Source organism: Trichosurus vulpecula, chromosome 2, assembly GCF_011100635.1.
Source record: "Trichosurus vulpecula isolate mTriVul1 chromosome 2, mTriVul1.pri, whole genome shotgun sequence".
In the NCBI taxonomy this organism is placed as follows: domain Eukaryota; kingdom Metazoa; phylum Chordata; class Mammalia; order Diprotodontia; family Phalangeridae; genus Trichosurus; species Trichosurus vulpecula.
In genome coordinates, this window is record NC_050574.1 from 232,864,178 (window position 1) to 232,890,033 (window position 25,856).

The 25,856-nt window shown below is 39.8% G+C and overlaps 1 protein-coding gene across 1 annotated transcript in view; it reads right to left on the minus strand.

Annotated features, from left to right (window-relative positions):
• PDE11A (phosphodiesterase 11A) overlaps positions 1-25,856 on the minus strand; it is a 485,178-nt gene that overhangs the window by 22,889 nt on the left and 436,433 nt on the right. The window contains exon 19 of the mRNA XM_036745320.1: positions 22,296-22,379. Coding sequence (XP_036601215.1) covers positions 22,296-22,379 — 84 coding nt within the window. The remainder of the gene's footprint in view (positions 1-22,295; positions 22,380-25,856) is intronic.

Sequence of the window (25,856 nt, forward strand, 5' to 3'; positions counted from 1 at the left end):
TGTGGATCATGAAGCATCAGGACAGGGGCAATTTGATTCAATTCAATTCACCTCAATTCAATCCAACAAACGTTTATTGAGTTTTGGCTACGGGCAAAGACAAAGAGAAAAGAATCCCTACCCAGCATCAAAGCCATGTTCCCTACAGCCCTGCTGTGCTAAGCATCCACATGGGGCATATTGATGTGAGCAACAGACAAAAGTCGTTGTGGTATGGAAGCCTGAAGTGGGATTCATTTACCAACTGGGTCAGTGGAAGAAATGCTCCGAGGACCTGCTCAAGCATAACTTCAAATGTAGTGACAGAGCTGGCCATCAGCAGGATTAGAGCAATCTGGCTTGAAACGATCAGGAATGAAACCTGGATGCACCAAGATAGTGGGGCAGGCATGCTCTGGCCCCACTTTTTCAGGGCCAGCTGCTACTCTGCCCCCTCCTTGGGGGATCACTCATCTCTTACAACATTAGTTCAAGGTCCCACCAATTGTGTCCCCTCTATTTGTTAGGGGCCTGCCCCAAGTCTTCCCCCACTCCAATCCATCTTCTACTTAGCCACTAATGTGATTTTCCTAAAGCACAGGTCTGACCCTGTCAATAAACTCTCTTGGCTCCCTATTACCTCCAGAATCAAACATAAAATGCTCTGTTTGGCATTCGATGCCCTTTATAACCTAGCCTTCTGCTATGTTTCCAGTCTTCTTACACCTTACTCTTCAACATGTACTCTTCAATCCAGTGACACTGGCCTTCTAGCTGTTCCATAAACAAGATACTCTATCTTGCTGCATTCTCCCTGGCTGTTCTCCCTGCCCTCTTCCCCTTCCCCTGTCCCCACCTGGAATGTTCTCCCTCCTCTACTCAGACTTCCTTTAAGGCCCAACTAAAATTTCTATATTCTATAAAAATTCTTCCCCAACCCCTTTTAATTCAAGTGCCTTCCCTCTCTTAATTACTTCCTATTTATCCTGTATGTAGCTTGCTTTGTATATTTTTGCTTGCTTTCTCCCCCATCAGATTGTAAGCTCCTTTCTGTCAGGGACTACATTTTTCTTCTTTTTGAATCCCCAGTACTTAGCACAGTGCCTGGCATGTAGTAGGCACTAAATAAATGTTGACGGACTGACAGTACCTCCTTCCATTTAACCATTTGATATCCGATTGGCTTTTACAAAGGCATATTTACTTTAAAGATACTACAAGAACAAATACACAAACATTTATCCTCTTCCAACAGACGTACTCTTCCCTACATTGCTTTAGTCTCTGGCTCAAAATAGGCTTGAAATTCAACTCATCTCCTACATAGCATTAGTCCCACCCATCAAGTTTATGAACAAATGTGGCGTGACTGTTATATCTCAGCTACCACTGGGCTGGGGCCCTGAAGGTTGCTCCTGGCTCCTCAGAGCATCAGGGCAGTGCTGGCCACAGAGATGAACCTTGGAATGAGGGGGCACACAGGAAACCTCTTGACCTTTTGAATTCATGAGGTCATAGTCTCCATTCTCATCGCTGATGGCTGAACTCTCCCAAGAATGCTGAGGCAAACAGACAGCAGTTAAGGGTTATAAGCCTGTCAAGGAGTCCCCTCTTCAACACGTCACCTCTGGAATGTCTACATGTGCTTTATCGTGTGTCTCTCTGAGACACTTTTTTGAGGCCCTTTCCTGAAAGATCCCAACACCCCTGCCAGAAGGCTTCCCAGCTTTTTCACATGGGGAGATGCTGTCTTAGACATGTCTGCTGACATGTGTCATTGTTACTGAGTCATTTCAGTTGTTTCTGACTCTTCATGGGTCATTTGGGGTTTTCTTGGCAGAGATACTGGAGTGGTTTGTCATTTCCTTCTCTAACTCATTTTACAAATGAGGAAACTGAGGCAAACAGGGTTAAGTGACTTGCCTGGGATCACAAAGTGAGGCTGGATTTGAACTCAGAAAGATGAGTCTTCTTGACTTCAGGTCCAGCACTCTATGCACTACGGCGTCACCTAGCTGTCCCTCTGACAAGCACTGATTAAGTACCTAATGTTGGGTGTTGCGCTAAGATCTGAGGACAGAAAGAATGGCAAAAATACAATCCCTGTTCTCAAGAAGCTCATTATTTAATTGAGAGGACAACTTGTAAACAGCCATCTACATACAAGAATCTATCCAGTTAATGTGGAAATGTTTTGCATGACTGTACTGTATAGTGGATATCATATTTCTTGCCTTCTTAATGGATGGGCGATATGGTGGAGGGAGGGAGAAGATGTGGAGCTGAAAATTAAAATGAAATTTAAATAATAAAAAATCTCTATATTGTAAATATTGTAATTGCACACATATTTGGAAGGTAAGCCCCCCAAAAAGTCACTAACATGGGAGGAGGACTGGCAAAGGTCTCTTGCTTTGAGCTGAGTTTTGAAGGAAACCAGGGAAGCTAGAACAGCATTTTTGCCTTTCACTATATCCCCAGTAATTATTTAGCACAGTGCCTGGCACTAAGTAAGAGCTAAATTAATGCTTGTGGGCTGACTTAATAAAAGAAAAGAAGAAGGCTTCTGAAGTTATCATATTCCTGTTATAGAAATGTACCTATCCAGATTCCTCACATGTTAACTTTCCCTTCCTTCAAAGAAAGACCTTTGATTTCATCCCATTTTAAGATTTGGGAAAAAAAATTCAATCTTTAAGTGAGCTGGAATTCCAGTAGCTTCTAGGTCCCCTTCCCCTCAGAAACTATGAGTTCTAATGCTAAAATCACCATAAATTCACTGTTAGACTCTGGGAAAGGAATATAACCTCTCCCGTTCCCAATCAGAAAATAAAGGCAGAGATACTAACGTGTGCCACAGGGCAATGGGGAAGAATGAATGGAAGAAAACCTAGTTCAGTGTAGTCTGGAAATACAGACGCTGTAGCAATGCTAAGTATGAACAGAAATAATGATGATAACACCCTTCTTCCCATTTCTGTCATCTGAGTGACTCCATCTGGTGCTCAGGCAGTTTCAAGTTGTCTTGCTGCAATTGGATAACATCTGAGACCTTCCTGCAGGACCCCTCCCTTCCTCCCCCCATGAAAGCACTTTGGTTCTCCTTCCTTCTCTCCCCAAGATTCCTCAGGCTCAGCAGGAAATGCAACTGTCAGTTAACTAGGAGGCAGCTCACGCTGCTTCGGTCTATAGCATGCCATTCACATTGATGAGAGAAGGGAAGCTGACCTATCATTGGTCATGTCAATCAGACTTTTCCAGAAACACACAGGAAAATAATGTCTCAGTGACAAGGATACACAAACTTGTCAGAAATACAGGCAGGTTTCCCTGTGCTATTCTCTAGCATCTGTCCAAAGCACACCAGCAAGCTATCCCTCTGGGTCTTTTCCCAGAAAATCAGGGGCTTTTATTTTATATGTTTTACTTAAAACCTTCCCCTCACCTTCCCTCTCCTCCTCCTCCCCACCTATGAGGGAAAGGAGCGGATTGGAGTGTGGCTACCATAGACTCTAACAGTAATAGGACTTAAGAAAAAGCAGTTTCTTTTGCTCCCAGGAAGCCAAGGCTAAGAAAGTTTAATTAGAGAATGTTAGATGTGATACATTTCTACACCACACCTGTAGCTGTATTTTCCTCCTTCTATCCTATAATATTCCAATTTACCTGTAATAACTTTTATTAAACAATTGCTAAACTTTCTGTTTAAATTTAATTTGAAAAAAGACATTTAGAGCCTTTTGCAAAATGGTTTCTGTGATAAAGTGAGATTATTTTAATTCTAAGCTTCGTATCAATGATCAAAGTAGTAATAACCATAGCTGGCATTTATACGGCACTTTAAAATGTGCAAAGTCCTTTATATATGATAACTCATGTGAACCTCACAACAACCCTGGGAAGTAGGTGCTGCTGCTACATTTTGCAGGTGAAGAAAGGGAGCCACAGAGAAGTTAAGTCACTAGCCCAGGGCCACACAGCTAGTAAATTTCTGAGGCAGCATTCAAACTCGGGCCCTCCTGACTCCAAGTCCTATGCTCTCGATGCTGCTATCTAGCTGCCCTGAATATATTGAATTCTGTATTATAATGGTTGCTAAGGAGACTCAAATACTCCAATGTATCTGAAATCAACTCCTGTGTGTTTCTGGAAATGTCTGATCGACGTGACCAATGATAGGTCAGCCTCCCTTCTCTCATCAATGTGAACGGCATGCTACAGACCGAAGCAGTGTGAGCTGCCTCCTAGTTAACTGACAGTTGCATTTCCTGCTGAGCCTGAGGAATCTTGGGGAGAGAAGGAAGGAGAACCAAAGTCCTTTCATGGGGGGAGGAAGGGAGGAGTCCTGCAGGAAGGTCTCAGATGTTATCCAATTGCAGCGAGACATCTTGAAACTGCCTGAGGACCAGATTGAGTCACCCAGATGACAGAAATGGGAAGAAGGGTGTTATCATCATTATTTCTGTTCATACTTAGCATTGCTACAGCGTCTGTATTTCCAGACTACACTGAGTTAGGAGTTAGGTCTACTCATCCTGTGGGACTCCACAAAGCATGCACCCATTCTGGAGGCCTTCTTTGCTTTCTCCTGACATCGAGAAGACCTCAGTGAAGCACTTTGGCTGTGTCTACCTCCCTGCTACATGCCCGGCCCATCTTCTTTTTGCTCATACAGTTCTCTGGCAACATACTTTAATTCAAATTCTTCTTTGAAATTTCTTATTTGTAATATGTTGCAGCTGCTCACACCCAATACTTCTTTCCTTTTGGAAAAAAAATGTTATCCATTTTTAATTCCTTAAAAACTGCAGTGTTCCATGAGTCACAGTCATATAACAGCACTGGTAGAATATTGGCATAAAAAGATGCCAGCTCTCCCTTTGTTTTTGGAAGAAGTTTGAGATCTTTCAGTTTCCTAAAAGCATTCTATCACGCTCTCTTCCTTCTGACTAATTATAGGCCCAACTCATGTCTCAGATATACGTAGTGATTGGACTTGATAGATTGTCCATCTAGCTGCAGGTCATAATCTGAGTAGAAGAAATTCTTCACCCCCTATGCTTTTCTTATGTGGACAGTTAGGTCAAGCTCCTATGAGCTGTTCTCTTGTAGGAGGCTCTGCAATGTCTGGGAGCTTGATGCAATAACATCATTCACAAAAAGCCGCTGGGGGTACCTTATCATCCACAGGGAATTCCTGAGCACTAATGTATATAAAGTTCATATCAAATGATACATGGTACAGTCTATCAGAAAGAAGGGGGGAAATCTGGATTAGGCTCCTTCCAAACATAGAAGAGAAAACAAGATAAAGTAGTGATCAGGTGAAGAGGAAAAAAATTCTCATTGGAAAAGGCAATCATGGAAATTTCCACACTCTGTGACTGTATTTTTTTCTTGGTTTCTGCCAATTATGGGGAAAGAAGTGAGACAAGACTCAGCTCCCATAGTCCTTTGAGAGTGCTCAATAAATATCTGTGGAATGAATGAATAAATGAGGGTTGAGTACAGAGAGGGAATAACTAAGGCATCCTTTTAATTAACCTTAACAGTCAAGTAGGATAAATAGAAGGGTTGTGGCTGTGGCAGAGGGAAATGATGGCTATTGGGTCAAAGCAGGTCAGAAGCTTCTGATGCCAAGTTGATCTGAAACCTATGGATAAGACCCAGGAGGGAGCTGGCTCTTAGAAAAAGTTTCAAATTAAAGTAGGAAGCTCTACTTCAGGTAGGAGATAAAAAGAGAGCTAGGTTACGCAGTGATCCGTAACACTTAAAGGTTAGTGAGAAAGTTATCAAACTGTACTAGGAATTAATTTCTTTAAACAGCAGGATCATGGATTTAGAACTAGAAGAGATGTTAAGTCATATTTCAGTCAGGGACAACTCTCCGTGACCTTATTTGGGGTTTTCTTGGCAGAGATACTGGAGTAGTTTGCCGTTTCCTTCTCTAGCGCATTTTTACAGGTGAGGCAAACTGAGGCAGACAGCATTAAGTGACTTGCCCAGGGTTACACAGCTATTAAGTGTCCGAGGCCAGATTTGAACTCAGGAAGATGAGTCTTTCTGACTCCAGGCCTAGCACTCTATGTACCATGGCACCACCTAGCTGCCCCAGAAGAGAGATTAGCGGCCATTAAATCCAACTCACTCATTTTACAGACTAGGTCCTCCAACTTCTGTTACAGTGCTCTTACCTTTCTACAAAGCTATTCCTGCTAGTAATTGTACCAGTTAACTTCTTAAATAAAAAAAAGACATTCAGGGTTTTGATGAATTTCACAATAAAGCATGTCATCATTTAGATGAAATAATGAAGGCAATACTGCTTATCTGCTAGATATTTGCCCTAACTGAAGATGAAGCATCCAAGAGGAGATAATCAACTTCTTGGGCATCCCACTGGAAGGCCTACACATATAAAGTGAGGGTAGTTAATGTTCATGCATGCTGCTATATGAAAGACTGGGATTACGATAGCATGTGCTATCCCCAGACTAAGGATCAGGGGCCCGCTGCCAAGTCTTTCCTCATATGATCCTGCCTTTGACCTAGCCAGCTGACAGTACCTACTAGATTTTTCACTGTCTGCTTTCCCTAAGTTCCTAGAGTTCTCTAACTTCAGACCCTTTCAGAATAAAGATTGCCAGGGTTTTCTCGGTTGCTCCTGCCTCCCCTATTCCTGATTACTACACTGCCAAGCTCTTAAGTGTTTTTAAGAGTATAGTGTCAAAGCACTATAGTATAACATACAATAGGAAAGGGGACAGAAATAGATAGCCAGAAACAGTGATCTAAGTGCAATATATTCAAAAGTTCCCTTGAGTTTTATCCTGGTTCTTGGTACTTGCCCAGGCCTGAATTTAACATTAATTTAATTCTAGTTCCCTTGCTGTGTCTAGGGCCACATAGAGCTATAACGTCTCAGTCCTTTGGAATCTGCCTCACCAGCTCTCAATTATAGGTATGAGATTCAGAGTTTATAAGTTTAGGTCCTTTATGCCACTATGGCATAAAGATTTATTTGTTCTTGGGATCCCTTTACCTGACTCACTGTCCATAGCCTCCTACGCTATCCCACCTCCAGCTTCCAAAAGGAAAAACTTATTCCCCATTTGGGCCCCAAAGATGACTCCATTCTACATTGGGTCTACATCTTGGATACCTTACTCTTCCTCTGGGGGTTCATCAACTCTTGCTCCTTTGGAGGCCTTTTTGTTTCTCCCTTTGCTCTGTCTTTCTTTTGTTGTTTAGTCATTTTTCAGTTATGTCTGACTCTTCATGTCCCCATTTGGGGGTTTTCTTGGGAAAGATACATTTCCTTCTCCAGCTCATTTTATAGATGAGGAACTGAGGCAAACATGGTTAAGTGACTTGCCCAGGGTCACACATCTAGAAAGTGTCTGAGGCCAGATTTGAATTCATGAAAAGGAGCATTTCTGACTCTAGGCTCAGTGCTCTAGCCACTGCACCACCTAGCTGCCCTATCTTTCCAGAACCTTTATTACTGGATCTTTTGGGTTCAGTCCTCAAAGATATAATCATTTCTTCTACCTATGTTATTCAGGTCATGTACAACGGACCTGAGTTTTTGCATATTATTCTGTTGTGGGTATGAAAAAGGAAATAGATAAAAGGCTAGGAGACCTTGCTGTTATTTTTGCCTCTGCTACTGATTCGGTGTGTAACTGTGATACAAGCAATAGCCTAACTCCTCCTCCCAAGGGCAATAGCCTAATATTCCTCTCCTATCCCCACCCTGCAAGTTAAGCTGGTTTTTCCCTAAAAGGGACTGAGACTTTTCCCAAGTTGGTTCAGGGGTCTAAAAGTGGTAATTGTTGATGTAATTTCCTCCTCATCTGAGTACAAAGCAGTTGTTATGAGCTCTAGGAGGCTCTAATACTTAATGAGTGAGATGGGTAACTCAGGGAAGGGAGCTTCATTTAGTCGAATCAACTCAAGGCATCCTCAATGCTTATCCTTATTAAATATCCTTCTCCTGCTGTGGCTAAGCCAATCTCCCTTTGTTAATTATTGAATGATTATGAGACTCATTTTGTTTTAATATCAAACCTAAAGTGCCAGGGGAATAGCCTGAGTTAGACCAAGCCCAGAACTGTAACTTTGAACCAATCACTTAACCTCACTGGGTCTGTTTACTCATTTGTAAAACAAGGTAGTTGGACTGAACGATCTCCAATGGCCCTAGCAAGTCGACCATTCTTCTCTGTATTTGGATTACCAAATTTTTAATGGCTTCTAAACCCAGATTAACTAGATCTCTAGTTCAGAACTTCCATTTCCAGAAGTGCCTACTCTGACAATAATTAAAATAATAGCTAAAATATACATACTGCTCCAAGGTTAGCAAAGCACTTTCCATACATTATTTCGCTTGATCCTAGCAACACCCCTGAGGATTATGATACCCATTTTACAAGTCAGGAAACTGAGGATAAGAAAGGGTAAGTTCCTTGAGCATGGTCATATAGCAGCTACCTATCAGAGCAGGGGTTTAAACCCAAATCTTTCAGTCCAGGCCTCTTTACAGTCTATTACACTGCCTCAGGACTCCTCATTTGACTTTACAAAGCTGTAAGACATACCCAAAAACCAATAGTGATGGGTCACCATTTTTTATCCTGTGTTAGGTATATTACCATCTTTTGCCAACTCAGAAAGAATATCTCTGGCCCTGTTTCTAGCCCTTTTGCTATTATCTGGGGGTGGGAAGGTGGGGGGGGACACAGGAATCTCATAGGTTATCTTTTTCACAATGCACAAATGAGAACTGATTGGAAATATAGCAATATCATCATCTTTTTTCACCTTACCTCCTTTCTCATATATGTGGGAGAATGCCTTTAAAAATGACCTAAAGGTAAAAATTATAACATGCTGGCCTTTGTGTATGAAGATGGTACTTCTGACTGTTTTTTAAATCAATGAATCTGAAATTCCATAGAATCTTCCATTCTTTCTCATCTGGTTCTCCTTATAAACAATGGATCTCTGGCTGGGGTAATTAAGATGGTGTACCGTTTGTGGCTAAGGAACAAAGCAAAGTTAACAGGCCCACATGGGAACTGAAACCATGACTTTGGGCTCATTATCACAATGCTAATGAACAAGCTAGCCACAGATTATCAGGAAGGCAGCCCAGGTGAAGATGACTCCCTCCAAGCCATTAAAAAAGACAAATACAGAACGATAACATGTTCTCCAGGTGACAGAACCCATGTGTGGCCCAGCAAAGGGGTTCTCAGCCCTCACTATCTTTCTTCTCCCTTTTTCTGTGCCCCAGAAGGGCTCCAGATAATCAGCTAAAGGATCTGCATTAATGAGAGAGGATTCAATCGAGAGAGATCAGGAAATGGCAATGTAGGCATAAATGTTTTAACTGTAAAATTATCTGAGAACAGACTCCAGCATTTCTGCAAACAAACAATATATAACCTCCATGCAAATGACCTGTGACCCTCCTATTTCCTCTAGCTAGGTGTTGTGCTCTGAAGACTGAAACTTAAATACTTTAGCCACATAATGGGAAGACAGGATTCTAGGGATCTAAAAATCCATCTGTGTCCTGCCCTTCCCATCCTCAGCTGGGATTCAGATGCCACAAGATGAAGTTCATTGATCACACACGATGCAGACTCTTTCACAGCTATAGCTGTCCTGCAGAACCAGAGTTTGGCTGTCACTATTATAAAATAGGATACAAAGCTATTCTGGGTGCTGATTGCCCTTGGAAATAGATTTATTTCCCTGTGACTGTACTTTTAAGCAAAACTAGCAATTAGAAAAGATAAAGTTAAAAATGAAATACAAGGATGAACATTTTGCCAAATATACATTTCCATTAGAAAAGAAATCTATAATGTAGTGACTCCACAGTCAGCCCGTTCTCTCCCTGAAAGTCATTAATGAGATCATTCAAGTGTTTAGAATATAGCACCAAGTGGGGCTCAGCCTTGCATTGAACAATGATCATTGCAGATGCAAGCTTAAAGCTCATCGAGACTATAATGAAACCATAACATTTCCTCCATTTCCAACACAAAGCATTTTGTGAGCATTATTCTCATAAATTCTCATTATTCTCATAAATTTATTGGGCAGCTAGTTGGGGCAGTGGATAGAGTGCCAGGCCTAGAGTCAGGAAGACTCATCTCCCTGAGGTCAAATCTGGCCCCAGATACTTATTAGCTATGTGACTTTGGGCAGGCAAGTCACTTTTGCCTCAGTTTGCCTCAGTTTCCTCATCTGTCAAATGACCTGGAGAAAGAAATGGCAAGCCACTCCAGTATTTTTGCCAAGAAAAACCCCAAAAGGGGTCATAAAGAGTTGGGCACGATTTAAAAATGACTGAACACACACACGCATTCTCATAAAGGGCCTGAATGAATACAAAATTAAATTCAATTCAACCAATATTTTTAAATACCTCCCATGCTAGTCATTTCAGTAAACCCTGGGGATATAATATCAAAACAAGGCCTAGTCCCTGTCCTTAAGTAGCTTACGTTGTTATTCATGATTTACAGACATTGAAAGAGACCTATAGCTCCTATCAGTAAGGAAATAGGCAACTAGTTGGAACCATGGAGAAGCATGTTGGACATGGAGCCAGGGAGTCCTGAGTTTGAAGTCTACCCTAGGTCTTGCTAGCTGACTGATTTTGGGCAAGTCATCTGATCTCTCTCAGTCTTAGTTTCCTTATCCATAAAATGGGGATAATAAAAGCACCCCTCCCCCCAGGGTGGTTGTCAGAATCAAACGAGATAGCATATGTAAAGTGATTTGCAAACTTTAAAACACTATAAAATACTATTTATTATATTAAATAAGTTAATTTTTTGCAAGAAAATTAAGAATTGATGTATATATACTGATTCTTTTAGCTAAATTAGTCCTCTAGGAGAATGGTGTCAAACTTGAAAAGAAAAAGATTCCTGTGGGCTTCATGTTAACTTAGAAAACCACAAATGAACAGTGTCTATGCTTTTTGTAATTTTTTCCTTTTGTTAAACATTTCCCAATTACATTTTAATCTTTAATCTGGCTCTGGCTTCCCTGTCAACAGTGATTTTGACACCTCTACTCTAGGATAGCAAAGAGCATAGCCAGTGGCCCAAGGAAGTGAATGCACTAGCCCAAGGTTCAGCAAGTTTGAAAATCTATTGCCTTACCTGGTCTTCATATGGCATGAACTCAAGGTTCTTTGCCATCTTGGGTGTCCCCTTTGACATACTCTCCAGCTTATCAGTGTTCTTCCTAAAACGTGGTGTGTAGAACTTAACAGACTGGTTCATTAAACATGGATTCATTCAACAAACATTGATTAAATTTCAGGTACTCTTCTAGGCCATGAGGAAATAAAGACCATGCAAGATGGTGACATCCCTCAAGGAGCTTACATTCTATCATGAGGAAACACCAGGTATGCAGAAAAGTAGCTATAAAATATATACAAGTAACTTTTGGGGGGGTAGTTTAGGACATTAGTAACAAGAGGGATGAGGACATGCTCCTATAGGTGGAACTTGAGCTGAATTTTGAAGGAAGATATTGTTTTTCTGAGGAGGAGATAGGGAAGGGCTTCATTCTAGGAATGGGGCAAGGCTAAGTGAAAGTAGGGTCTTGTCCTGCCTGAGAAGTAAGGATTTAAGGATTTTGAGGTCACAGTGAGAAAGAAGAGACTTAGGAAGAGTGAGAATCAAGGTGAGATGGAAGGAATAGGAGGTTATGATCAGAAAAACGAATTTCATAGTTTTTAACCATGGAAGTATGGTGATGGTAGAATCAAGGTATGACCATCCCTATATGTGAATGAACTCCAGTGAAGATAAAGGTCATGAGAGTCAAGAAAGTTGATGAACTAGGAGGCCAGGGTATTTAAGGGTGATGTCCCCAAATATAAGGGAAGGAATTGGGGTAGAGAGGAAGACTATAAGCTAAGTACTAACCTCTTTAAAAAAAGAAGGAAAGGTTTGACTAGGGCACAACACAGTGGTACCATCACCTCCCACCTCCCTAGATGCTCTGTGAGCAAAGCAGAATTGCAGTAGCTTCAAAGAAATGTGAGATGTGCAAATTTAGAGACATCTCCCCTCCAAATGTTCATAGGGACTACTTGTGCCCAACCTATGGTAGAGCGTTCTGAGCTCTTATTGGTCTGATCAGTCACAGTTGGACACACTATACCTTGACCCAGATATACTAATGTCATTTTGGTCCTCTGTGACCAAACTAAACCAACCAACTAAACACTGTGTCTGTCTTAATGTAGTCAAATATTGTATTAGACTTTTTGGCTGCTGTGTCATTCATTTTTAGCTTGTAGTCCATTACAACCCCTAGGCCTTTTTCAGATGGGCTGGTGTCTAACTGTGTCTCTTTTGATCTTCCTTTGCCCACCCCAAGCCTAGCCTACACCTTATACTTGTATGGTTGAATTTTTGAACCCAAAGGTAAAAATTTACTTTTATCCCTATATGATTTCATCTAATAGAAAGGAATTGGTGTTGTAGATTGTCAAGATCCTTTTGAATTGTGATCTTGTCATCCTGTATATTAGTCATCCCTCCCAGCTTTCTGTCACCTGTAAATCTGATAAGCACCTATTTCTATGCTTTTATTCAAGTCACTGATAAAAATGTTAGAAGCAGAGTGAACACTATTTACCTACTTATTTTTGGGGTTTGATAGAACACAACTCCTTTATTCTGGTTTGTTATGAACAAATATTTAGTTGCGCAAAAGTATACTCATCTAAGATTCCAGGCAATTTATTGCTCTCACTTCTTTTTAATGTCATTTTGGAATGGGGGTAATCTTATAGTCCAATTCCTTTCAATCGGTTGATATTATTTTAATCTTTTTATTATCCTTTCTTCTCTTTTATCTTCCTTTTCCCCTTTGAGTTGGTTGATATTTTGACTGGGCCGTCGCCAGTCAACTTGACTTATTTCTTGCCACTGGACTCTGATGATTCTGGAGGAGAGAGTGAGGCTGGTGACTTTGCACAGCTTTGCCTCACTTAAATCCAATTCACTTGCAAGTCATTGCCCTCCTGATGTCACTGGTCCTCTTTGAGAACAAAGGACGAACAACTCAATGGGTGGATGTTTTGTACTTACATTTCTTGATTTATTCGGTAAGGACGTTCATATAAAGTTAGCTGTTGCCCAACCCCTAACAGTCCCAATAGTGACCTTTGACTTCTTTTTGTTCCTATCTTTCCTAGATTTTCCACTGCCTTCCAGTTAATCTACCATTGTCAAGCTTCTACTTCCCTAAGTGACATCCCTGCAAGTCGCTTAGTTTTCCCTACTCACTTTTCAGAAGAGAGACAGTACAAGGTTTCTTACTGTAGAACTTGGAGCACAGATTGCATCAGCCTTGCAAAGCAATGCAGTATAAAATATTTAAAGGCCTATTTTTCTAACCCAGTTCCCATATTTAGAACCAAAGGAATGAAGACAATCCTTTTTTACGTCTTGCCTAGTTTAAACTATTACTCTCAATGGGCAAGTGGAGATTTTCCAAGGCTGGGATTATAGTGCTTTTGATCCATTTTAAAAAAGAGAAATATTTGGGGCAAAGGGCGGTACAAGGTTTGACTGAAAACATCTCCGAGTCAGTTTTTTACTTAATACTAAATCCGTCAGTTCATCCTGCCTTCAGGAGGAGAGTAGTTCAGGGGAAAGAGCTGGGTTTAAATCTTGTCTCTGACTCATGCTATCTGTGTGAGTTTGGTCAAATCCCTTAATCTCCCTGGGCTTCAGGCTCATCATATGTTAAATGAGGGCACTGTACTAGGTGACCTCTAAGACTAATCTAGGACCCTAGAATAAAGGCCCTAGCCATATATCCTACGGGCTGTTGGGAGAAGGATGAAACTCTCTGAAAACTCCTTTCAACTTCTTCTAGGACTAAGACTTTGCTTCATGGCCTGGCACATGCCTTTGCATAGAATAAAGGAATTTGGTACCTGGATGTGCATGAGACCACTGCACAAAGACAGAAAAGAATGAGCCTATCAGATTAGGGTAATCTCATATCAGAAAGGTATACAAGAACAATGAGAGAAAGGAAAAACCCAGAATTATGCTCTTAGATCGGAATGCTATTTATTCCCCTAAGTAGATATTCTAACAAATGTGAGTCAAGAAGTTTTGTTTGGTCAATCCTCTCTTCTTCTATATATAAGACTAGCCAGAACAGTGTTAGGAAATTAAGCCTTTCTTCTCCTTTTAGAGAATCAGGCTGATGGGGTCTTTACTATCATTATGGGCTTACTATAATTGCTATCTGGCAATATCCTTAGATACAACAAGCTTAACCCTGACACGATGTTAAAATTGTTTGAAATGGCAAAATAAGCTGCATTTTTTTTCTTTGAAGAATAATCACAATAGCTCATAATTATGTGGTTTAGACAGAACTTCTTCTTAACAATCACATGAGGAAGACTGGATAAATATGATTTCTATTTTTATAGACATGGAACTGAGCCTCACAGAGGTTAAATGATTTATGCACAATTACTAACTACTGAAGTAGAGACTTGAACCCAAGGCTGCTGACACCAAATCTTGTGGTACTCTGACTACATCTCACTAAACAATGCAACGGAGTGAATTGTTTGATTAAGTAAGTATAGACTTTTAGTAAGGTCATAGGGTCATAGATCTAGAACTGCAAAGGAAGCCAGAGGTTACCTAGTCTGACTCTTCATTTTAAGGATAAGGTAAATTAAGTGATGAGCTAATCTGTGCTAGAATTAGCCCTTTTTTTCAGAAGTTCAGAAATTTACTAAAATAAAAGCTCATTAAACCAAATTGTTCAGTCCTATAAACATTGTCATGGTTATGATATTGAGTACCTTTTAATTGGAATTCTATGAAAAAGGAGTCTTATTCACTTCTATCTTTTGCACCTCAGTACAGAAATATTTATGCTGATCGTGATAACTTCAGGTACTGTTAAGAGTATGAGATGCCTTCTGATTAAAAAAATAATAAATTATGTTCATGGAGCAGTTTTATTTTATTTTGTTATAGTCTAATTCTTTGACAACTGGTATGACACTTATGGTAACTTCACATCAACAGGAGGGGAGGCCTCACCTGGAAAACTTCCAACATTGAAAAGCACATAGACAGGGCAGAAATAATAGCTAACTCAACCTCATTAAGAACTAAATTACTTTTTAAAAAATGCAATCTTTTTGTTCAGTCATTTTAGTCCTGTCTGGCTTTCTGTGACCTCATTTGAGGTTTTCTTGGCAAAGATACTAAAGTGGTTTGCCATTTCCTTCTCCAACTCATTTTACAGATGAGGAAACTGAGACAAACAAGGGTAAGTAACTTGCCCAGGGTCACACAGCTAGTAAAATGTCTGAGGCCAGATTTGAACTCAGGAATATGAGTCCTCCTGACTCCAGGCCAGGCACTCTATCTACTATGCCATCTTTCCCTCCCTCAAATGCAGTAGGCCATATAAAACCCAATTGTGTATAGGGTTATAATAACTTGTTATTCCATGATACATATTCCAGAGAGAGCTTTTATAGAGTGTCAGACTTTCATCTCTGACATATAGGTGACATATATGCATATGCATAAGCTTATATATATGTGAAATGAAATTTAATAATTATAATTATTTGTCATTGTACAAAATCCTAACAGACTAAGTGTCCAATAATTGAAGAATGTTTGAACAAACTAGAATGTCAATGTAATGAAATGCCATAATGCCATAAAGACGGATAAATATAAAGAAATGTAAGATAATATAAAGGAATATAAAGAAATTTAATATAAAGGAATCTGAAGCCAATTTGGAAGACAAAGAGGTAGCTATAGAGCTGGGCTTGGTTTCTGGGAGACCTGGGTTGATTCCCACGACTGTTGTATTCTGGCTATATGATGCTAGCCAAGTAATTTAACCTCTCCTCAGTGTCCCAGGAAATTTCCTAAGACTGTAAATTGCAGAAAAGGGGATGATCTGCATTGGTAGAGGAAGTTCCACACTGAGAATTCCCTATTTACAATGGTGAAATTACAAATCCTGCCTCCCCTCCCCAAAAAGAAATGATGCATTACGAGGAACTCAGAAACAGTAGAACAGTATTCATACTAAGAGTGTAGCTATACATAAGAATATACGCAGAAATATAAGGCTGGATATAGAAAATTGCCCACTGATAAATTTTACTTTTCTTTCAAACTTTAAAAACATTGACTGAAAGTCATTCCTCTGTACTCACTTCTGCACATTCTGCACCTTTTAGATTGTGAGGCTTTTTATGGTGGAAAGAGTGTATTTTAAATTCTTGTTATAGAAAGTCATTCTGCAGTTCATTTATGTATTTGATTTTAAAATCTATACTGGAGAAACAAACCATCCTGGGAGCATTATGCTTTTATTGTTGTTGCTAAAGGACCTTTTCTGTGTATCTTGGGAATTCCTTCTGTAGAGGGCAACTGGTCTCCTCCTTGCACTTAATTGTTTTCAAATCCAAGGGTTTTTTGTTTTTGTTTTTTACACAAACTCCATCTTGCTTTTCACCCTTCCACACTTTTCTCTACAAACTGTTTATTACCATTTATAATGATGTTGCATACTTTCCTAAATGGTTGTCCCAGCTGGAAGTTGAAAGAAAATCAAAGGTCCTTCTGTCCTTAGAATCGGGAGGCCAGTCTGCTGTAGGGATCCCATGGCATTTGTAATGAGACAAAATCCTGAGCTAAAACTTTTTTCTTTTCTTAATATAGAAGGAGCATTGTGCTGGCCAGCCTCTGCCTAGTGATATCCTTAAGCATCCTGTATAAGGAAAAGCACTCCAGAAATGAAAACATTTTTGTGAACAGCTGAAATGAGTTTCCATATTTTAAATGAAAATTTTCAGACCTTTGTAAAATAGATTTACAATGCCTCTGCACATCGCTGAAGCTCTAAGTGCACTGAGGTTTGATTAACTTGGGAAGGAAAATACAACAACAAAGTTTGATATTCCAAAGTGGAGCTCAGTATGATACTGTGACATCAGGTTTTCTGTTTATCCCTAAGGCTGGTATTGCAATGACTTCAAGGTTTGATGGTGCTTCTCTTTTCTTTTCTTTCTTTCCTTTTTTTTTTTTTAAAGATGCTGAGCAGCAGGCTAATGGATACACAGCAGGGTGTAAAGACAGCAGAGAGCAGGGAATCAGATGTGAGCCTATTCCTCCGAGATATCCTGCTAGGACAGAGCTAACTAACCAGGGCTTCAGCCGTCTTCTCTTGGGGAACATGCTCTGTTGCTTCCCTGCCCACTTGGGCTTCTTCTACTCGTTTGTATTCAAATGCTCCCACAGATAAATCATGACTTTTACATGATATGACCCCTTTCTTTCTTGAGAAAAAAACGACTTTGAAGCAATAAGATGAGAAAAGCTCAGCTATTTTCATATAGCAAATGCAATATGTGTAACTATCACACCTCCTTAGTGTGTGAGCTTCAGGGGGCTGCATCTTTCTATCTGCCCCCTAGTTTGTTGAGGGGGCTCAGGCACTTCTTGCTCTATGTAACTCTATTGTTATTATGAATAAAGCCAAAATGTGCCTACAAGTCCTTTAAAAAATTTTTGTTTTAGAATTTTTCCAAGAAACTTACAAGTCAGCCACCAAGATTACCAGATGGCTCATTCCTTCAAGTAATCTCTTGCAAAACTAATTTATTTTGATTTGATTCTCTGTTAGAATTACAGGTTAATAGAGAACTGCTGTTAGAGATTGGATTTGTATTATAGTAATGAGGCTAGATGACTTAGACGGTTCAGTGGATAGCACTGGGCCCGGAGTCATGAAGTTTTAGTTGTTACAGCCCTGTCTGACTCTTCATGACCCCATTTGGGGTTTTCTTGGCAAAGATACTGCAGCGTTTGCCATTTTCTTCTCCAGCTCATTTTACAGATGAGAAAACTGAGGTGAACAGGGTTAAGTGACTTGCCCAGGGTCACTAAATAGTCAGACTATATACACTGAGCTGTCACTGCTAATCTAAGAGAGTCTTTCTCCCAAAATGTTTGAGGTCAGATTTGAACTCAGGTTGATGAGTCTTCTTGAGTCTAGGCCTGATATTCTATCCACTGCACCACCTAGCTGCTCTGGATTCAAGTAGCTGACATCTATATAGCTCTCTATGGTTTACAAAGAATTTTGCATATTTTATCTCATTTCACCCTCCCAACACTCCTCGGAGTTACTGAAAGGATTATTATCCTTGCTTTAGAGATAAGGAAACTTAAAGCTCAGATGAGGTAAAAATGTTCTTTCCAAGGTCACACAGTTGGAGGCAGGATATGGACAAAGGTCTCTTATGACTCGAACCCCAAAACTCTTCTCGCCTAATGGCACTGTTTCACCATTTTTAAAAAAAGTTCATTTCAAAATGACTTATTTTAAAATTAATGACAATGAGTGGCTAAGCCTGTTTTTTGATAACAGTGTTCTTCTAATAATGGAAAAATATGGAATCTAAAAGATCCTGCAAATTGTAGAATGTCAGTCTTTGAAGAATTAAAGGCTATTGTCACTCAGAAGGCAATAGAGAGGTGCATGGTGGGCCGTATCACAAATGAAGAGGTCCTCACGATATGCAGTGTAAAGGATGCCAGCAGAGAAATGTATGACCAGTGGGGTAAAAGGGCTAGTGTTGCGGTGAGAGGGAGGAATAGCTGGGGAACAGTCCATGTATTCCACTGGAAGGGCCCCAGCAGGTTGGATAGGCTTCCCCATGGAAGGTTTCTAGGGAGCCATTCACAAGACTTGCATGGAATGAGATGACATTGACAGGCAGTGAACCGAAGGATATTCCTATATTGCTAACAGAACTGGGAGAGAGTCTATTACTTCCAACCACACTCAGGTCCCTTCATCACAATCTTCTTGTTTTTATTGATCCCAAATTAGACCAATGACCATGTATCCATCAAAGTATCAAAATCAATGAGAAACCAATCACAACAGGGTTAAAATTTTCATCCTATGTTAAGATATACAGACCTTTCCTAACAAATATTACACATTGCTTATCAAACAATACCAAACAACAAAACTCCACACTTGTTCTTAGTGTTTTAAATAGAAGGAACAAATGGGAAGGAAGATTTCATCAGAGAGTGATTTATGGAAGGGCCATTCATTGAAGACTGAGGCTATGAGCCTGGCACCAGGTCAACCACATGGACATACGTTTGATCTCTTTTATTTTGTATCTCTTGTATTTGTAATCTCTTGCATTTTAATTTGTCCATCAATAAAACAAAAATCATAATAGCTGCCTTACGTGGAAATGAAAACATATACATGCAGAGTAGTAGCAGAATTATTTTTTAAGCTCAAGAACCTGGTTATTTGAGATTTAGGTTCCAGAATTTTAGATAGGTAAATCTCATCTTCCTGAGTTCAAATCTGACCTCAGACACTTACTAACTGTTTGGCCCTGGTCAAATCACTTAAACCTGTTTGCCTCAGTTTCCTCAGCTGTAAAATGAGCTGGGGAAGGAAATGTCAAACCACTCTAGTATCTTTGCCAAGAAAACCCCAAATGGGGTCATGGAGAATCAGACACATCTGAAACAATTGAGCAACAACAAAAATACTTTTTACCTGAAGCTCTCACAATATTTAAAAAGAAGTAAAGAATGAGCCAAGAGATCTGTGTCACTCTGCTGAAAAGGGTTAGTTGACTTGATATTGACGAACACATGAAGACCATTTTCAACATTTATTATAATTTAAGTCAAAAGAATGTGCTTATATTCATGTATAGCAAGTCAGGGTGCCGGGCAAATGTTCTTAGCAGCCTCCCAAACCTAACCTAGGGAGATAGATCAAATAGTCAGAATTCTGAGTATATCAATCAGTAAACATGCATTTATTAAGTAATTATTACATGTAGGAGATCGTGCCTATGTTGGTCCTCATGAACCTCTATCTTAATTGAATATAAGTTCCTTCAGGGCAAGGAGTTGTATCATTTTTGTCTTTATAGCACCAACACCTGAGACATAATAGACAATAATAGTTTGTGGATGTGAATTGGATTGTCTTTGTTTTGAGGATATTATATGGCCTATTGTATCTGAATCTGAGCATTCCTGGGATAAGAAACAGTCAGCTCTTACAGAAAATCTCATTAGAGGGGACTAGTCAACAGGGACTAGATGTGTGATGTCACTGAGATATGGAACTTCTAAGCAGAAACACAAAACAAAACCAAAAAACCAAACTCCTTCCACCAACACTGATGGGTAGCTGGTCTACGACTGATACTCTCTGAGAGCTGCCTGGAGCCTTGAGAGCTTAAGTGACTTTCTCAGGGTCCTATCGCCACAATGTGTCATAGACAGGACTGGAAGCTAGGTCTTTCGGACTCTGAGCCAGCTCACCTCTTCTATACCATGCTGCTTCTCATCATTATTGACTCATGTCAAGGACTTAGCTGAAGTTGCTAAGTAAACATGACTAAGTACAAGTACATGACTAAGTGATCCTGACCAAATCCTGACCAATGTTTTGGAGTTATGGAGTCAGAACTTTTCTTTTTTATAAATAGAATACCAGAAATAAAAGCAGATGTTACTAGTGTATGATGTTTTAAATTCCAGAACTTTTTCCACCCAATGCTTCAATTTTTAAAAAGAACAAAGACGCTTCACACTCTTTATATTTAGACTCTATCTATTTTTAGGTTCCCTTTCAACTTTGCACTTCAGATTTCATTTTATTACTGATTCAATGGATAATTTAAAACTCAAAGAATGAATATGCATTAGTTATTTATAGCCATTAGAGAAATGAAATTTCCATCTTCATGACAGCTCTTTTTCCAGGTTAATGAAAAAGCCAAGCATATCTTAGAAGTACTAAAAATGTGGTAGATAAGACTTAGGCATAATGGTTGCAAAGTCCTTAAAAATACAATGTTTTTAATGGAAGTTGCATAGAGTGAGAAACTAAATAGATTTTGCTCTCTCTACATGGGCTTTTTACTCTGAAGTGAAAATGAGGCCCAATCTGATTCGAGCTAAGTAGGGGGTAAAGAACAAACCAGGTTTTCCTTTTCCAAACAAATAAATAGAAATAAAACTAAATAGTCAATGTATACTGAGCTGTCACTGCTAATATAAGAGAGTCTTCCTTTCTCCCAAATAATCTAGATCCCCAAAGTGGTGCATAAATGGAAGAGTTCACTATTGTCTTTACTTTACTTCTGAAGTGAAGACATAGGGGGATGGCTTTGATTCAGCCAAACCATTTATTATTTTATTATAATATATTACATTTATATAATTATATATATTATATTAATAATGGAATTGTCAAACATTGGTTGCATTAATAATAAGAACAATAATATTAAATGGTATTTATTAAAATACTCAGAGTGATTTTCAAAGCCCTTTACAAATATGTCATTTGAGTCTCACAATAACTTCACAAGATACAGAAGATGCTACATGTGTTCTCCTCATTTTGCAGGATACTGAGGCTCAGAGAGTTTGAATGACTTGCTCAAAGAAACTTGGCTAATAAGGATGGCAAACCACTCCAGTGTCTTTGCAAAGAGAACCCCAAAAGGGGTCCCAAAGAATCAGACGTAATGGGAAACGACTGAACAACAACAGCAAAATAGTTTGTCCCTAGATGTGTGATGTCATTGAGATATGGAACTTCTAAACAAAAACAAGAACTCCTTCCACCAACACTGGTGGGTAGCTGGTCTACGGCTGATACTCTCTGAGCGCCATCTGGAGCCTTGAGAGCCTAAGTGACTTTCAATGAAGTGAAGAGATGTCATAGTAGAACCATCCTTGTGTTCAACAAGTATTTCTTCAGAGGTAGGGATTTGAATTCAGGTCTTTCTGACTCCAAATCCAGCCCAGAATTTGTTTCAGGCACTCATAAAATCAAAGACCATGTAGCTGGAAAGGACTACGAGGTATTATCTTACTCACATAGCCCTTCTCTCTTAAAACCCGTTTTTCAGATGAAGCAATTGAGGCTTTGAGAGAGAGAGAGGTTAGTGATCTGTGCAAGGTCACACAGCAGGTAAACAGCAGAAAGGGAATGAGAATCAGCTCCACTGATTCCTTCTCCCATCGGATGTTCAGTATTCTGATAAAAGACAGCAAATCAAATCTCAAGCACGACAAAAAGGCCCTGAAAGGTTTTGATAAAACTCAAGCTTCCACGGCTGTTATATCCTGCTTTTACTATCCTGGGTGAGACAGGGCTCTCAGACACTCACAAGTAAAAGTTACCTGATACAGAGGCATGCAGATGCTGTCGATCCATTCCAATTGTAACCGAGGCAGTTCATCTTTTCGGTTTCGATCAAAAATAGCCTGCAAAGAGGGGAAAAAGAAACCACACACATACTTTATTACACATGAGTATTTCACACATGCTTCATCTAATACTTTGTAGCCGTGATGCAATTTTTACAAACAGAACACTTCACAGATCACAACCAATCTTCACACACACACACACACACACACACACACACACATCTTATTCCTTTATCTAGGATGAAAAATAAATGTTTTTTCATCTGTTTTTTTTTTGAAATTTATAAGTTAAATTTATTTGAGTTTTATAGCATGTCATTACTTGGGGTGAAAAATATTTACAAATATGGGAACTCCTCCTAAAATCAAGTCAGTAAGAAGTGGGTGTCCAGTTTAAGGGGAGGGCATGGATTTTAGTGCCATGAAAATATAGCAGGTTTTCATGTTCAGTACAAGGTGCAATAGAGTAGAATGGGATAGGTTGGCAAAGAGCCCAAAATAGATGCTCTGTTTGAAAGAAAGAAAATTTACATTCACCTGTTTCATGGGAGGTTGTTAATTTGTCAGCTTTTATTGTTATAAATACCTTATCTTGTATGTTTATTAGAGGGTTTCCTTCCTTCACAGCATTTCTGAATTTCCATCCTTGGAAATCAGGACCTTAAGCTCACCTTTTTCAGCTCGGTGTCTAGAAAGCTCCACATAAATAAAAAGGTCTTTGATAGACTAGGTATTGCTAATTTGAAGAAACTAACAAACTTTTCTGCCTCTAGGTAGAACAATGAAAAAAGCCTATACTTACTCAGTTGTGTAATTTCCATTACTGATAATACTGATAATGTCTGGTAATATTTAACTTTCTCCAAATATTCTTTTGGCTCCTCCTGAACTTGCTAAGCCTCACTGGTTCCCCTTTGGACATAATCAATTTATTATTTGAACAGTTTTATTAACAGCTTGTCCTCCCAGTATGTACCTCTCACTTCCGTGTACTATGCCACCTATCTTTGGATTCTGTTTCCATCATGCTTAAAAAAAAATCTTGCTTTGTTCAATCTGAGAGATTCTTTTGCTTCAGACCAGACATGGATATATGATAATCAACACTGTTTCACTGCCTTCCTCTTCTCCCCAATTTTGTTGGGTTTGAAGTCAGGAAGATGAGTCTTCCTGAGTTCGAACATGGCCTCAGACACTTACCAGATTGTGACCCTGAGCAAGTCACTTAACCCTGTTTGCCTCAGTTTCCTCATTTGTAAAATGGAGATGATAATAGCATCTACCTCCTAGTGTTTTTGTGAGGATCAATGAGGTAAGTGTAAAGGACTTAGCACATTGCCTGGCTCATAGTAGGTACTATTTAAATGGTAGCTATTATTATGAATTTGTTTAGCTACTGACACTTATGAAGACCTTCTGATCTATGTCAGGGGAGCTGGTGAAACCCTGGCTCTCGAGTTATTTTAGCAAGGTTGGGGAACCTGTGTCCTCGAGGCCACACATAGCTTTGTAGGTCCCTGGGTGCGGCCTTTTCACTGAGTCCAAGTTTTACAGAGCAAATCCTTTTACTAAGGGGATTTGTTCTGTGAAGTTTGGATTCAGTCAAAGAGCTGCACTTGAGGACCTAGAGCACTACATGTGGCCTTGAGGCTGCAGGTTCCCCACCCTGTTTAACCTGACAAGAAAAAATGAAGGCGAAAGTTGGTAATTGTTTGCATGCCTTCCTAGCGCTGTCATGGAAGACCTCAGCCCATCAGCCTCATTGTAAGGGTCAGCTTCCTCTCTGTGTGACACTTTGTGAAGAAAGAGTCTCATTTAGACTTGGGTCAAATTAATTACATTCATGCCTTTCAGATGATCCCTTTACCTGAGCCTACAGACAAAGGCTCCTTAGCCCTGCTTCATTGCGGCATCCAGCCCTCCAACACTGGCAATTTACTCATATTTTTCTCATTTAATTAAATGACCTGTGGTATTGCTGCATTGTAAACCCTTCAGTTGCTGCCTGGGAAGCGGTTTTTTAAAGGAAAAAAAAAACTTCTGAAAGTGTGTGCAGTTGAAAGCCACTTGGGTCACGCATAGCCTTCAGACATAAACGCTGAGCATTCCAGTCCAAGAGCTTTATTTCTGTAATCAAACTCAGTCACACAGCCTGAGGCCTCTCATAGCAATCCCACCCCCCATCCCACTCCCCTCCTTTTTTACTTCTCTTATGAACTTGTCACATTCTGCCTCTTATGATAATATTGAATCTCTCTCCTCCACCCTATTAGATTATAAGTATCTAGAGAACAAAGACTTGGTTTCACTTATTTTTTGTATCCTCTTCTCCCCCACCTCGAAAGAAAGAGATCTAACATTGCCTTGCCCACAACAGAGGCTATTTATTGGTTATTGGATTTGAATTCTCTCTTAAGGTTACTAGCTCCATGGTTCCTGCAAGAAAGTAGACTTTTTTTAAAAATTAATGTGAAAATAATAAAGTTAGTGACTGCTTTGGAAACTAAAATAGCACTGTTCTATACGCAGAAATCTATTTGTACAAGGGTGGATTTTAGAGTCAATTAATCCACCAATAAGCATTTATTAAGCATCTACTGGGTCAGCTAGGGTGGCACAATGGATAGAACACTGAACATGAAGTCAGGAAGACTCATGTTCCTGAATTCAAATCTGGCCTCAGACGTTTACTAGCTGTGTGACCCTGGATAAGTAATTTAACCCTGTTTGCCTCAGTTTCTCATTGGTAAAATGAGCTGGAGAAGGAAATGGCAACCACTCCAGTATCTTTGCCCAGAAAACCCCAAAAGGGGTCATGAAGAGTCAGACACGACCGAAACAACTCAACAATTGACAACAACAAAGCCCCCACTAGGTTGCAGGCACTATATACTAAGCACTGGCGCTACAAATAGGAGAATGAATTCCTAGTGCCATAAGGAAGACATTTCACATCTCCTTTGTTTCTCAGTTTTAAAAATGTAGAATACAGACTCTCTCCCCCGATTAATCCACCAATAAGTATTTATTAAGTCCCTACTGTAGGGCAGCTGGGTGATACAGTGGATAGAGCACTGAGCATGAAGTCAGGAAGACTCATGTTCCTGAATTCAAATCCGGCCTCCGACATTTACTAGCTTTAATTTAAATTAAAAGGCTTTAAAGAAGCCTTTAAAGGGCTTCTATTCTATCAAGGGAGACAATACCTACTCATAACCTGTGAGACTTTAACTTACCTGGGCCTTAGTTTCCCTTCTGTGTAAAACAAGGAGTTGCACGAGGTGGGCTTTGAATTCCCTACCAGTTCTAGATCTATAATCTATGTCGTGTAAATAAATGAAAGAACATAACATGACGAAAACAAAGTAGCTTTGGAGGTCAGGCATCAGTAGCCGAGGCCAAGAGAAGACTAACTGAGGAGGCGGTGCTTGAGCTGAGCTTTGAAGGGAGCTGGTGAGTCTAAGACGGAGAAGTGAAGAGGCCTTCTAGGCAGAAGCAGTCCCAAACCATTCGGAATAAAAAGCTCTGACT